At 42.6% G+C, this 15,473-nt stretch overlaps 1 protein-coding gene across 6 annotated transcripts in view; it reads right to left on the bottom strand.

Annotated features, from left to right (window-relative positions):
- Positions 1 to 15,473, bottom strand: part of APP (amyloid beta precursor protein) — a 298,287-nt gene that overhangs the window by 21,686 nt on the left and 261,128 nt on the right. For all 6 annotated transcript variants that reach the window (XM_075542402.1, XM_075542403.1, XM_075542400.1 and 3 more), the window contains one exon: positions 5,155 to 5,376. In XM_075542402.1, the coding sequence (XP_075398517.1) occupies positions 5,155 to 5,376 (222 nt within the window). The remainder of the gene's footprint in view (positions 1 to 5,154; positions 5,377 to 15,473) is intronic.

The raw sequence follows: 15,473 nt of genomic DNA, 5'->3' as shown, positions 1-15,473 counted from the left end.
AAACAGATCCAGGCTGGCACAGGAGAGCAGCATGGGTGGGCACGGGGCAGCATGGGTGGGCATGGGGCAGCATGGGTGGGCACGGGGCAGCATGGGTGGGCACGGGGCAGTGCCTCAAGACTCCATGACAGCAGCAGACATTTTGCTAAGAGCTTTTCATTAAATGATCAGACATTATCACCGATTTAGGGAGTAATGTCAAACTTGCTGTACAGACGAGGGAGCAGCCAAAGAAACCAAGTAGCATGCCCACAATCTCACAGCAGAGCCAGGCTTTAACCTCAGATGGGCATCCTTCAGGCCTGTGGGGGATAGGGAGTTGCTTCCGGTCATCACGATGATAAGGGGAAAGGGGGTGCTCTTGTTGCCTGGTGACTGGGGATAGTGTTTGATACTCTGCATGGGCAATAGGACCCAGTGAAGAATGGCTCTGTGCCTCACATGGTTTTCTAGCTTCCAGCTGGGCTTCAAGGGCTAATAATTCTGTGAGTTCAGAACCGAAGCGTTTCGGGAAAACACGAGGCATGTTTTCAGTTTTAGCATCAGCTGATTTTTTTTCTAGGAACACACCAGTGGGTAAACTTATAAAAGAACAGATAACTCAGAGTTTTACTGAGAGTCATTTACTACTTTTGGAAAAATTGTATCACTGTTGCTGCCGCCGCTGTGCTGCTGATAAAATCGGAATCCCCTAAAGCTCCCTGTTGGATGAATCTGTATTGGTCACATTTACACACCTTCCTCTGCTATAGCTTCTACTACTAGTAGGTGTGAGCATTTCCATATGAGTATTGTATATATCATATATAAATATACAATATATTGAGTACATACAATATATATTGTTTTCTCCCCTTAAGCTTTTTTTTCAGTCAATTCTATATAAAGGTGGTTAAAAAAAAAAAAAAGCTCAAACTCAGTGCTATTGAGTTGATGCCAACTCGTAGCAACCCTATAGGGCAGAGTAGAACCATCCCTGTGGGTTTCCAAGACTAGAACTCGTTACAAAAGTAGAAAGCCTGGCCTTTCTCCCATGGAGTGGCAGGTGGTTTCGAACTACTAACCTTTAGTTAGCAGTCACCACCAGAGTTCCTCAAAGATGGTTTAGGAAACATTAATATATGTTACAAAAGGGGAGTTGGGTTTCTGACAGTGTTGTGAACCATAACTTAAGAAACAAAGCCTTAAGTACTTTTGTCTCAAGGTAAAATATATGGAGAATCTAAAGGCAGATTCATTTCCTTGTTAGTCTTATTTATAATAACTGAGTTATACTCAGCTAATATGACCCTTCCAGCTATAATCCCTTAAGTGATATAATTCTGCACTTCATAAGCCTGTGGCTATAGTCCCATTTTGGAGGACACCAATCTGCGAAGGAAGGAAAATAGGATGAGATTAAGATCTGAACTTAGTAGTGGGTATGAATTGGACCACACTCTTTGTTTGATGGTTATCTTGGTTACTGTTATTTGTAATGGATGTAAGGAATGATAATGCTACAGCTGAAAGGAGAAAAGTTGCTCCTGGAGAGGCCTAGGAAAAATCCTGGCATATTCAGATGAGTAGGAAGCCAAGACCTATGGGAAACATCCTGCCAGAGGCTCCAGGTCATATGTGCATAAATATTATACAGTTCAGTGGTGGGGAACAGATCATCATACTTTATTGAAGTGTTATATATTAATTTGATTACAGCATTTGACTCCCAGTACATGACTTTTCCCTGCATGGGTCTGATAAGAAGGTGGGGAAGATTCTGATAGAATTAGCCTGTGAGTAATTGTGAACAGGATTCTCTGTAGTGCCATGCTGCTGCATATGAAACGGGCCCTCTGAGATACAGGGGATGTGGTTTCATTACTGGCAAGAGCCAAGGGTCAAGCTTGTTCTCTGGCCCCAGCATCTGGTTTATGCCTGCCTGCCCTTCAGATTCAGGGACTACAGCACCCACCACACGAGGCATTTCCTCAAACTGGCGAGAGTTTCTGTGGGGCACTGTCGAGATTTCATAGAGCCCAGAAACATGAGGGACATGCTCAAAGGAGGAGTGGGAGATGGAGGGGGGACTGGTACAAACTAGCATCTTGGAGGAGGTAAACTTTAGGGAGTTCTTTAATCTCCAACTCCTCAGACCTAGCTTGGTATTAATTCTGACAAGGGACATGACCACCATAACAAAGTGGTGAATGAGTGGAGAGTTCAATTAGCCTCATTAAAGTCACCAAAGAAAAAGGGAGCTTGATATTTCACAAACAAGCAGAGGAATGATCAGCAGTGTGAGAAAGTAACGGGACAATCTGGCATTCAGGAAATGAAATACCTTCTGTGATTATGCTCAATGTGTTGCTGTTCTGTATTGTGCTAAGTGGCACCAAACTCCTTGTGTTCCGCTGAATTCACCAAGTGCATTACAATAGCAACCCCAGCAGGGCGACCACTGACGGGGATTGTGAGAGCCTCTTCATTCCTTAGACTATGTCCAAATGCGTATTTCTCAAGGATTCACAATATTTAAAGGAAATAAAGTTTTATAACTACACAGACAATTACCTATTTTCACTCTACTGTAAATTACCTTGGTTTTTGGCCACTAAGTCCCTTTCCATAATGTTTATTATAAATACATTTCAACTTCTACATGCCACTATTTGTGTGTTAGCTAGGCTGATGACTATTTTATCCTCAATTCCCAAATGAAGACACAACAGGAGCATTTTAACGTATAGAAAACCACATACTTGTAAGACAAATGAGACTATCTGAAAGCTTTAGAAAATGATAGGAAATATACTAAGCTAGTAGTTAATTATCATGTTGGGCATAAGCAGGCTTTCAAAAGCAGAAGTAATTTTAAATAGAGTAAGTACAATCTAGATATTTAAGTGTTTTTTCATTCATATTTGAGACTAGGACATAAATGACAAACAAAACACTGAACACCAAATCTGGCAAAAAGAGCCCATTATCAGAGTTAATTTTGTACCAAGGAAGGCATATTAGGGTCCAGAGATGCTATCTGTATCTCGATCAATGAAACATCTTACATTCTAAAGGAAAAACCCCAGAGCATATTTAATTTACATAAATGAGATTGGACACCAAATCTCTCATTAGGGATGGTGAGAATCTGAAATAGTCAAAATGTATCTTACCTGTAAAAGATGATACAACCAGCACCCTACAATAATATCATTTGATAAGTTACCTAGGTCTTTAGTAACTAAATAGCTTATAAACATTTTCCTCTATGTAAGAATTAAGACCCCAATTCTACCTTGCGGACCTGGTTATACCAGAGGATGTACAGCGGTGCAGTGGGGATCTGGAGGCACAGGGAATCTAGGACGGACGAACCCCTCAACACCCGCGATAGGAATGGTGACACCAGGAGGGAAGGGCGTGTAGAAAGGGAGAACCGATCTTGGAGATCTATGTGTAACCTCCTCTCTGGGAGATGGGCAATGGGGAGGTGGGTGAGGTGAGACGCCGGGCAGTATAAGAAAAGATATAATAATTACTTATAAACTATTAAGGGACCAGGGGGAAGGGGGGAGCGGGGAGGGAGGGGGAGGGGGAAAAAAGGGAAACCAAGCTGATTCCAGGAACCCAAGTGGAAGGGGAATTTTGAGAATGACGAGTGCAACGAATGCATAAGGGTGCTTTGCTCAATTGATGTATGTACGGATTGTGATAAGAGCTGTATGAGCCCCAATAAAAAGATTTATTAATAAAATTTAAAAAAGAATTATTTTTGAAAACATTTAAAGTCCTTGATGCTTTTGCTGTAAAAATCATATTGCCACTTCACAAAGCTATTACTATGAGGTGTTCTTTTTCAAATTAAGGAAATTATTCCCATTAGGGAAACAGCTTACATAAGATTTTCTGTAGTACTTCTTAAGAACAGACAGACAAAAAAAATACACAACCTCTGAGTGCACATAAATTCTAATCTCTGAGGAGTGTGGATTGCATTTTTCAATTAGTGCCCCGTGTGAGGGAAGGAGGAAGGTGGGCGGGGAAAGGGGAACCTATCACAACGATTGATGTATAACTGTGCCCCTCAAGCGGGATGAACAACAGAAACATGGGTGAAAGGAGACAGTGTAATATGAAAATAATAATTTTTAAATTATCAAGGGTTCATGAGGGAAGAAGGGTGAGGGGGGAGGTAAAAATTGAGGAGCTGATACCAAGAGCTCAAGTAGAAAGGAAGTTTTTTGATAAGGATGATGGCAACATATGTACAAATGTGCCTGACACAATGGACATATGGATTGGTAAAAAGGACTTTAAGAACCACCAATAAAATGATTAAAAAAATAAACCAACATAAAACTCTTAAAAAACAAACAAAACATTTGAATGATGAAAAAAACCCTACTATTCAAGTTTGTTGCTTTGAAAAGGATGCCATTTGTATTCAGAAGTCAAGGTTTTCACGTGATGCAATGTCACACTATAGAACATGCAGCAGTGATATGGGATAGGAAAAATTCCAAAAGCAATACAAAACAAAACATGACAGATGTTTCCTAATAAATATTAACTGACAATTTCTGCTCAGATTTATATACATGTAGAGAAATTTTACTTTGAGCCATTATCAGTGAAAAGATTTAAAGCAACTTGTATCATAATTTGGACTGCTGCCTTACATGTAACTTTATAAATCTAAAATTATGCAAATATTATGCCAAATGACATTTTATTTGGAAGTTGTCCTTATTCTTCGTCCTTAACATTTAATGCAATTTGAACTTCAGTATAAGAAGAAAGGCCCATGAAGATTATTTTGGTGCCTCTGAAATCTCTGTTCTTGTAGGCCACCGCTTGGATGGCGCATTCGCTTTTCTCGGAAGGTGGGAACTCCAGGTTACTATCTCATAAAAAGAAGGTAAATATTGTTCAGAAGTGACAAAATTCCTCTCAGGGGTAAAACGTTTGTAAAAATTCCTATCAAATATCACTGTTTGAGAACATTAAAAAAATCCAACCCTCCCCTCCCCAAAAAAACAACCTCCCCCCACACATGTATATACGCTATGCATGGGTATGTATCATGTATGTGTGTATGTGATGTGTAGATGTAGGTAAGCAGATAGCAGATGAACAGACTAGTATGCTCTGCCCCCCTCCGGGGGCTCTGACCTTCGTTTTCCGTATTGGCGGGCACGGAGTCAACCCCAAAAGGATGCCAGGGTTGGAGGTCATCCAGGCTGAACTCCCCATTCGCAGGAAGAAGCTCCACAGTGGTTTTCGTTTCGGTCAAAGAGGGCATGAGCGCATCATTTCCATAACTGATTCTTGGTTCGCTGATCATGTTGGCCAAGACATCATCGGAGTAATTTTGCTCTTTCTGAAGCAGTTCATCTACATAAAACAAAAAACAGCTCTTTGGTAAGCAACAACAATCACAACATCAGCAGCAGTCAGCACTGACTGCGTTCTATGCTTGGTCTCATTTATAGGCATGATTTGGGTACCAGTATCCTCTCCATCTTAAAAAAACAAAACAATTGGTATGGAGGGTACTCTGATTCTAGGCAACCCCATGTGCTTCTTATCATTTTATTTATTTTTTAATAATAATAATCTTGTTTGAGCAACATGATGCAGTAAAAAAAACCAAAAAACCAAATTCACTACCATTAGGTCAATCCCAACACATAGTTATTCTTTTTTTAAAAAAATCATTTTATTAGGGGCTCTTACAGCTCTTAACAATCCATACATCCATTTTGTCAAGCTCATTTGTGCATATGTTGCCATCATCCCTTTCAAAACTTTTTTTCTACTTGAGCCCTTGGTATCAGCTCCTCATTTTTTTCCCTCCCTCCTCCACCTGTCCTCCTTGCCCTCGTGAACCTTTGATAACTTATAAATTATTATTATTTTCATATCTTATACCAACGATGTCCTTATCATTTCTAATGGCTATTTTATTTTTTTTCTAAAAGAAGAATCACCGAGGCCTATATTCTGAGGCAGTTCTGGGTGGATGTGAACCTCCAACCTTGCAGTTAACAGTCGAGTACATTATCTGTTCACAGCACACAAACCAAGCCATTTTACATGAAGTCCTGATTAACCACGTTGCTGATGGCGGGGTGTGAACCCAGGAAGAATGACCCCAACACCTCACGTTCTCAAGCACCGTGCACCTTAGCAGTTACATTGCCGCCCCTCCTCCTCTTCTGGCACATAATATACAAATGATCACACAGAGTGCTTTGGCGGGTGCTAACGGGAGTGGGCTTATGGTGGCATGGCAGCAGTGCACACAGTACCATTTCTTTTAAGTCAAAGGACGTGTTCAGTGGACCCGAAACCTGTCCTTGAATACTTGCAAGGCCAACGAATCTGCACGTGCCAAGCAGTCTGCCCTGTTTTACACAGTTCCCATTGCCGTGTACTAATCTGCCTCCTGGTGCTACATGATCCATGTTTGGAGGCCGTGCAGAAACTGGTTCCTGCCCTTCCTGATGCAGCCCTGAAGATGTTATGCTCAGCTCCCACCCTTTCTTCTCTGGCTTAACATCATTGGCCCTCACCGTCCTCTCATGTAACCCAACCCGCTTGCCTGCTGTCCTTTTCTAAAAAATTGCTATCAGTATTCCATGTTAAATTCACTAGGCACAATCAACTTATAGTTTATTAAAACCTTCAAATAATAGATTTTTTATCAATATACTTTTTTTCCAGGGAGGTGGGGAAGAGAATCTTAGAAAATGACATAGAATCAACTATGATATTGCTTTAAGAAACTGACCCAATAATATCATAAACTTTAAATTTGAATGTTATGTTGTCAAACAGTGACCCTATTTTAGAGTATTCCCCCTTCAATTAGAGGCCCAGAACACTGTATTATTGTTTCAAACCAATCACAGGTTAGTATTAATATCACAGAACATGAAACCAGGATTTAAATCAGATCTGTAATCTTTTTACTGTTATCCTTTAAATCCCCTTTTTAAAAGACCCCAGAAAAATCTGAAAGTTAAAAATTTTGATCATATATATCATTAAAATAATTGGATAGAACATCTTTAAAGCACGCAATGAATGTTCTCATCAGGCGTCAGTTTTATTATACGACATTATTTTAAAAGATAGAATCCCGAGTAAATCATGTCTTTTTGAAGTCTAATGTGAGTTATACTTCTGTTCTTTACAGCTCCAATCTGAAATTTAATGTCTGATGCCTGCAATGACCTTTCCCACACAGATAAAAGACACCCATCAGGCTTCCTCCAACGTTTTCATGTCATGGGTAATGGCTAATAACTTAGCCAGTACCCGATTTAATAAATTAAATAGGTATTTCTGGTATATAAATCGTGTGACTGTGACTGTTAGCCACTTACCAGCTTTGAGAGAGGGGCTGTTCTGTTAGGGCAAGTGCGTGTGCCTACGCTCCCATCTGGAAAAGGGACCACCCGCCCCAGTGCTATCAGGTCTTGGCCCCACTTGGGCCATGTTGTTTTCATCACTTACCCTCCCTCTCTGGAATTCCACCCCCCCCCCCGTCCCCCGTAGGTCACACGGAGTAAAGAACCCCTTTACTTTCTGGCTTGCTCACCTGATCCTTTTCCCTACGTCTCTGTCCCTATGGCCCCCCTCCCCTGTCATAACTGAGGAAATTCCAAGGAGCTACTATTTTCCCATGAATCTGAAATCTATTTCCCTCGCTTGGCCATCTCCTTTGGGCTCTTGCTCACATATTTCCAATAGCTTGCTAGAAGCACAAGGTATTTTTTTTTAACCTAGTTGTCCTTCATGATCCACAAAATTAGCATGTGCACAATTGTATTCACTGCCCGTTTCCCCGCCTGGTTTCCCATTTCTCATTAAGGCAGCACCACTGTCCAATCAGAGGCTGGAAGCCTTCAGAACCACCCAATGAAATGAATACTTTTAAATTCACCTTCGGAATGAGCTCTTAGCCATATCTTGCTTCCCTTTCAGACTACCAGTAGCCTTGCTGGGACACATCATTACTTTCTTGCCTGGAAAATTGAGATGGTCCTCCATTTATCTCCTTGCATGAGTCTCTCCCTCTTCTTTTTCTCCCCCCCTGTTCTGCACATACATTCTACAGGCTGAGGATTGGATAGCTGACTCCGCCCCATTTTCTAGGGAATTCAGTCCAAACTCCTTTCTCTGATGCAGAATGCCTTCCATAATCTGAGCCGACCCTTCTTTCTACCCAGGAGGTTGGTACTCGTGCTGCACACACATACCAGCCTCTCCATCTGAGCACCTTGGATTAGCTTCGTCACATGGCAATGTGCATTCCCCACCTGTGGTTATAAATACAAACTCTAAAGTGCAGCAAAATCAATGCCCCTCTCCCTTACTCTCCTCTCAGGCTTATGAGGCAGGCATCATGATCCTTTGCTGCTATTAGCTTTTATGCGATGGAATTCCAATTCATGATCCCAGAACCAACGGAATGAAATGCTGCCATGTCCTGAAACACCCTAATTGGGTTGTAGACTGGATTATGGTGAGCCTCAGGGTTTTCACCGGTGGATTTTCAACAGTAGAACACCAATCCTTTCTTTCTTGTCCCCCCCCCCAAGTATTCTTGTAAGATAGGCACCTAAAGGTGGGAGAGATGGACTAACTGTGGTTTGGTAAGGGCCAGTGCTGAAAACTGAGTCACTCTTTAACTGCCAGTGAGTCGATGCCACGCACAGCAACCCCATAGGACCGGGGGTAGAATTGCCCCTGTAGGTTTCTGAGTCTGTCACTCTTCTCTTCTCGGGAGTGGAACATTCCATCTTTCTCCCAGAAAGCCAAGGACCAGGCTGCAAATGCCAACCAACCTCCATGCGTCACTGCTGGGAGTTCAAACCTCGCTCCGGCTCCAGGGGGTGGTTTATTGTTAATGTCCTCATTTGCTAGCTCCTTCACACAGTAAAGTCAATGTAGAACCCGCACCTTATAAACATAACTCAGCTCTAATATTCGGCACTGTCGTCGTCACATAAAGTCCATGCGCCGTTCACTGAGTTCATGGCTGACTAAATTAATCACTGCTGAACGCGGGGCAGGGTCGTTATCTTCTGCTTCCAAATTGGCACTTCCTAGGGAAGCTGAGGGGCTCCTGTATCCTCTCAAACACCGGAACCAAAGGGCAGCAGAGGGAACAGTCACAAGTGGCAAACCTCACACCTGCCTTCACTGGGTAATTGGGGTTGAGGTAAATTGAGTGCCCCTTTCCTCTTCCATATAGTTCATAGGGAATTCTCATCCAAAGCCAGAAGAATGGCAAGCCCTGGGGGCTTAATTTTTATTCCAATAATTCTCAGCAAACGAAGGGGGAAAAGGAAAGCAGTGAGAAAAAGTGGTATTTTTCAGAGGGGAAAATGAAGTGCTTTGGGGGCAGGGGCTTTGCAAAAGAGCAGCTCATCCCGATGGGACAAAGAGGGTTAGGGGTAACCAGCCACCCCTCCAGCTACCTGACTTGGACCAATGAAGTCAGAAGGTGGATTTAAGGGGTAGGGGTGGGGGGAGGGGGAGAAGAGGGTGAAATGATGGATTGGCATTAGAGGAGGATTCAATTCTGTGATCTTACAATGTCTGAGGCAGCCAGCCACCTCTTGCCATTATTACGGGCTTGGAATTTTACCGACGGCTAGCAAAATTGGCACCGGGCAATTCAGCGTGAGCGAGAACCTGGCGCCAAATGTGCTTACTTCATTGCTAATTCTGACTGGGATTTTATCTTTGACTCTCGTGCTGAGCCTAATCATACAGAAAGTGCCATCTTACCGTGCTGGTGGTCCTGATGGATTATCCTTTCATCTAAATTCATTTAATGTTTTACTATAAGGCTTTGATGGCCCGTATCGGGGATCTCCAAAGCCTTTAAACACATACCCTTGCCAACCGCCATATTAAGGTAAAAGAGGAGGCTCGTTTTTCCTCCAGACTCCTCATTTTTGTCTAAAGGCCAAATTACAATGGTAACCTTGACTGTCAAATATTGCCTTTTATAGTACCTGGACAATTGAAAGTTAGAGTGTAAATATTTCCCTGCGTTTGAACAATGTTAATATTTAACCTATCGCTTAAGCAGTAACAGCGACTGCTTTGTGACCTCAACTATGAAGCTCACAACGGCACGAGCTCCCCTTGACCTTGCCAAAGTGCTCTGAGGTTGCCGATTAGACCTGCTCTGGGTATTCCTAGTTACCATGGAGCGAACTCTGATTTGTGACCACAAGTGTGCAGCGGAGGGCTCTTTGAGGGGTTTTCGAAGCTGCGATGTTTCAAAAGCTCCTCCAGGTGGGTTCAACATGCCAACTCTGGGGCTTGGTGGCGGGAGGGTCTCAGGTTTTGCACCACTCAGGGTCTCCTGTGCTAGACACACTGAGAGTGAACACAAACAGAAGAGCAACAGAAAAAGAATCCCCTTGGAGGTTACTCAAAATATTTAAGATATCCTAAAGAAAGGAACATCAAAGGAAATGCTTAATAGTGCTTTAGATAACTAGTTGGTTTTGTTCCCTCCAGCCCTGTGGAAGAAAGAGCATTCCACAGTAGTTCATTTGAAAAGAAATGGACTCATAAATGAACTGCTAAAAGGGAAATCGATGAATTCTAGATAGGTTCCATAATACCCCTTTTAATTATTAATCCCTTACCTAAACTCCTAGGAACTCAGTTCCCCTATTTTTGGGTTCTCCAGAAAATGAAGTTTATAGATGTTAGGCCAACTCCCACCTGTACGGTTCCATTAGAACTACTTAAGTGTTAAGCCTATTTGGGTGAGGAGGGAAATCTTATAAAATAAGCGGAACTGCAACATTTTGCCTGTGAAATGAAGCTGCTGTAGTACTGACTAGTGGTTCGCAGAAAACTTGAGGTCAATTTGCTAGTATTTCTTTCGTCTGGGATCTAGTCTGAATCCAACCCCCCCTCATGGTCAAGGAATTTTGCAGTTCTTTTTGTTCTTGAAGCCTTTATCTGAAGTGGGAATTTCCTTTTCATCCCAACTAATGGAGTTCCCATATGACCAATTCCTTACTTTTAAACAAATACTTACTTATGCATCTTCCTGAAAAGGAAGATCTACGAGTACATATTAAACCTGTGCCCAGTGCACCCCCAGTTGCTGCATTGGAAAGATTTGTAAAAGGAAAGCATGTTTTAAACCCCCACCCAGAGCAGGAAACGCTACACTGTAAATCATCTGTCAACCATCCCAGGCATTTTGCCCACTCCAGGACTGAGAGATCTGATTTAATTTTCAAATCACAGCTATATGCAAAAACAGTTCCTAGCCTGTCTGAGTGGCCCTATCCTCCATCATGCTGACCATGAGGTACTGAACTTGTACTTGACGCAGGGTGAAGACATCACTACACAATGCATTCAGTTATCCCTGTCACAAAATAAACCAAACCAAAAATAGCTCAGACCATAACAACAACAAAAAAAAGATATAAAGGGTAAGATTGGCCAACAAACAATATACCTAGCGGAAGCCTTTCTCCCAAACACCTCAAATTCATGTTCTTAGAACCCAACACATTCCATTGCCTTATGGCTGTAATTAACAGTAAGCTTTAAGCACTAAAAAGCGACAGGAAAGAATAGTTATGAATTTCTTTCTTCACTACACTACTTATCAGGGAGGCAATCCCACACCAACCAGAGCAGGGGAGTTTCCAGGAAAAGGGTCTGTCTTGTTCAGACTCTGAGGAAAAGAATGTAGTCACTGTGCAGAGGGCACGTTTGAACAATGGTCTTGTCTCAAAACAGAACAGCTTTCTTATAGTGAATAAATGTACTCTTAGCTTAGACAGTTCTATGGAGCAAAGCCTGTTTGGGATACAGATTGTGGGAGGGGAAAAAGCCCTGTATTCTTTTCACGCTTTTTGTGGATGCTAAAGATGGTTTGATAGCCAAATTATGATAGAATTGTACCATGCTCTTGCCCCCCGAGACCTTCCATTTCGGTGTTTTTTCATTTTCCTAGCCATCTGCTCATTTGATGCCCACAATCATCCTTAAAAGGAGGTCGCCATCTACCCCACTGATAGTTGAGCAACTGACATCTATCCCAAGGAGTCTATTTGTAGTTAGCAAGTGGCAGAATTGGAATTGGAACGCAGCACCCTCATGTCCAATAAAACCCTATCATCATTCAATGAGAAATCCCACTTTACTTAACTGTGGTGACTCTCAGAGCTGGTACCCGGTTTAGAAGCTTACGTATGCTGTGATCATCTTTTGCATATATTATTCTTGATGGACCTGGAAAGGGATGGTCACAACGATGTCTCATCGTCATGATGAAGAAACCAAGGCAAACCTTCGTTCCAGCCAAGGTCACAGTGCTCTCGTGACAGGAGCAGAGCTGAGGGCTGGGCTCCACCACCACAGGAGGCGGCTGCTCCCTCTTTACTAAGTGATGCTGCCGCTGACAGTCCCATGTTGAAAATCCATCCTTATCCCTGTTTCTCTCCTTGGACCCCTGTTTCCCATTTTTTTTGGCTTCCATTGTCTCCAGAGGATTGGAATGGATGATAGCTACATAAACTGCCATTAGCCGTCAACAATTTGAGTTGTTTAAATGTTTGAAGAGTGCGTTGGTGCTATATATTCAATTAAGCCCAATATTCCTTTTCGTATGCGCGCTAGTGAGTCGGCGGTTTCGTTGTCTGAGGGTCAATCAGCTCTGCAGGACGTAGTCACACTTTCCAAGCCGCGAAGACATTTATGGAAGTATTATCTCAAAGTAGCGATGCCCCACAAATCTCGCTTTTATCTTTGACTGCCTGAAAATTGGGTCAGTGCCTTTTATTTTTAGCCACACTATCAATCCTGACAATCCCTCAGTCAACATCCAGATTCCATGTCTGAATCTGGGTTTATTTTTCTTTATTACGTTTTCTTGGCCACAGCTTTTGAGCAGGGCACGCTTTTACTACTTCTGCCAACAAACTGTCCCCTGAGTAGCCACGGACGGGGTGCATCTCACTTGTGAAAGTCTTCCTTCTTGCAAGTGCCATACTTCATCTGTCTTAAGAGGGAGGGTGTAGAAGAAGTCCGTTTGAGACCAATTTCCTTTTTGGTTTTCAAATAATGTAGATGAAACAACTTAGATAAATCACTGGCACCTTAAAAACAAACACAAAACAACTGATTAACGGGCTCCTTCCATATGTGGAGTGGTGCCAATGTCCTGATCTTCCCTCCGATTACAACAGAGATTCTGGTCCTGAGAGGGAGAATACTCCACAGGTTAGACTGAAATCCTCGCTTATATACCATAGAGCCCTGGTGGCATGATGAGTTACAAGTTAGACTGTTAGCAGCAAGGTCTGCAGTTCGACACCACCCGGCGCACCTTGTATAGGAGGTGAACAGTACCTTGTGTAGGAGGTGAACAGTACAGTAGATTCAACTTCTTTTTGCTGATTTGACTTTAGATATGCTCTCCCCCAAGATAAAGGTGGGGATAACTCCATTCTACTTCATAGAAAATTACTGATGGCCGAGGGGAGAACTGCCCCAAGGCTGTCAGTCTACAGAAGCAGATGGCCAGGATCTTTGTTCCCATGAAGCTGCTGGGGGGCTCGAACCACCGACCACATGCTTAGCAGCCAAGTGCCTAACATTGCACCACCAGGGCTCCTGCAGGACAATTACACAACCCACTTCCCTGCTTGCCTTAAGGGTTTCCCATAGAAGATCTGGCTCCAGTCTCTGAAAACTATTTCTCACCATCCACATATCAGCTAAAAGTCTCAGGAGAAAACCACACCTTCTCAAAAGCTATCATCCTCTGTTAGCTGAAAATTTGCATAGAGTTGTCGTAATTTCTTCAAAATGCTCTTTTCAAACTCTCAGATCAGGGATTTTTTTATTTCTTTTATGCTGACCTGAAACAGGATCAACTCAACATTAAAACAAAAATCAACAACAAAGTCCCTAAACAAACAATAAAACAGACTTTATCTCAAAGTGTAATGTACTACATGTATTATACGCGACAAAGGCAAGACTTCAACTCAATGACTTCGGCCAAGTCATCAAGGAACAGGAAATTAAACTCAACCCACGGGCAAGGCATCGATGCGGACACACAGCGACCCTGCAAGACAGAGCAGAACTGCTCCACTGAGATTAGGCTGCAGTCTTCACTGAAGCCCACCGTGCGAGTGGCTGGGGGTTCAGGTCACGGGGGAACCCTTAGCCACTGTGCCATGAGGGCTCCTTCAAGTGAGCCGAGAGTCAACAACAAGGAAACCTCCAATGAGATGGCCTGACTCCCAGCGCAACCATGGGCTCTAAGAGACCAGTGAGGATTCTGTTATACAACGGCACCACCAACAACTTGTACACATGCCTTTGGACACAAGAGATTCCCACCCTCTCCTTTTTACATTAAATTCAAAGGCCAAACTTATTGCCACTGAGTCGATTCCAACTCACAGTGACCCTTTAGCACAGAGGAGAGTGACATCAGCACAGAGGACAGACTTTACATCTTTACAGGAGTAGACAGCCTGATCTTCCTCCTTCAGAGCAGCTGGGGTGGGGGTGGGGCTTTGAACCGCTGATTTTGTAGCTGACTTTTCAATTCGCCAACCACTATGCCACCATTCCTCCACCTTAAAGACTCGGATTAAACTCTGTAACCACTTGTCTCTAAACATATATTATTAAAACACAATCATCATCAGGAACATACAATTAATGTCCTGCAAAATGAAGAGTCCTTACATTAATTGCCCTCCTTTTTCTTTATGCGAGAAGTAGGCAAACCGAGAAATCCTTACTTGAATCACTTTAAGCCTCAACACAAATTAAAAAATGATTCACGTTATGATGCATTCATACATGTCTTTTGATCCTCTGAGTGTGGTAAACATTAATTAACCCTGGCTAATTAAAACAGCCACAGTTTACATATTTACTCATTAATCAGCCTCAAGCAAATGCAAAGCACTTAAAGCCATTCATAATTTATATCAATTAAATATGGAAATTATTACTTTTTAACCGAGAGGTCAAAAATTCAAGACACGCAGTGCATTGATTACTAATTTGATAATATCTTAGATTCTTAGAAGCCAAGGAAAAGGAAAAACTAACTCACTGCAATTGATTTCTGCTGTTAAGATGAACATTTCTGGCTATAACACTGGGATGGGATGCGCTGTCTTAACCTCATCTTTCGACTAGCCCAATCTAGCCCCAGAAGTGCAGTGATAGAAGGAATCAGCTCCTTAAAAATCCTTCAGCCCAGCACTTATTTGTGCATATGACCTTATTTGGAAATAATGTTTCTGAAGCTGGTTAGCAGTTCGAAATCCCCAGCTGCTCCTGGGGAGAAAGGTGGGGATTTCTACTCCCATAAAGAGTTACAGTCCCAGAAAACCACAGGGACAGTTCTGCCCTGTCCTACAGGGTTGCTATGAGTTGGCATGGACTCAATGGGGTGA

Source organism: Tenrec ecaudatus, chromosome 2 (assembly GCF_050624435.1).
Source record: "Tenrec ecaudatus isolate mTenEca1 chromosome 2, mTenEca1.hap1, whole genome shotgun sequence".
In the NCBI taxonomy this organism is placed as follows: Eukaryota; Metazoa; Chordata; class Mammalia; order Afrosoricida; family Tenrecidae; genus Tenrec; species Tenrec ecaudatus.
Note: the sequence above shows the minus strand (reverse complement) of the source record. Positions and strands in the feature narration are given on the sequence as shown.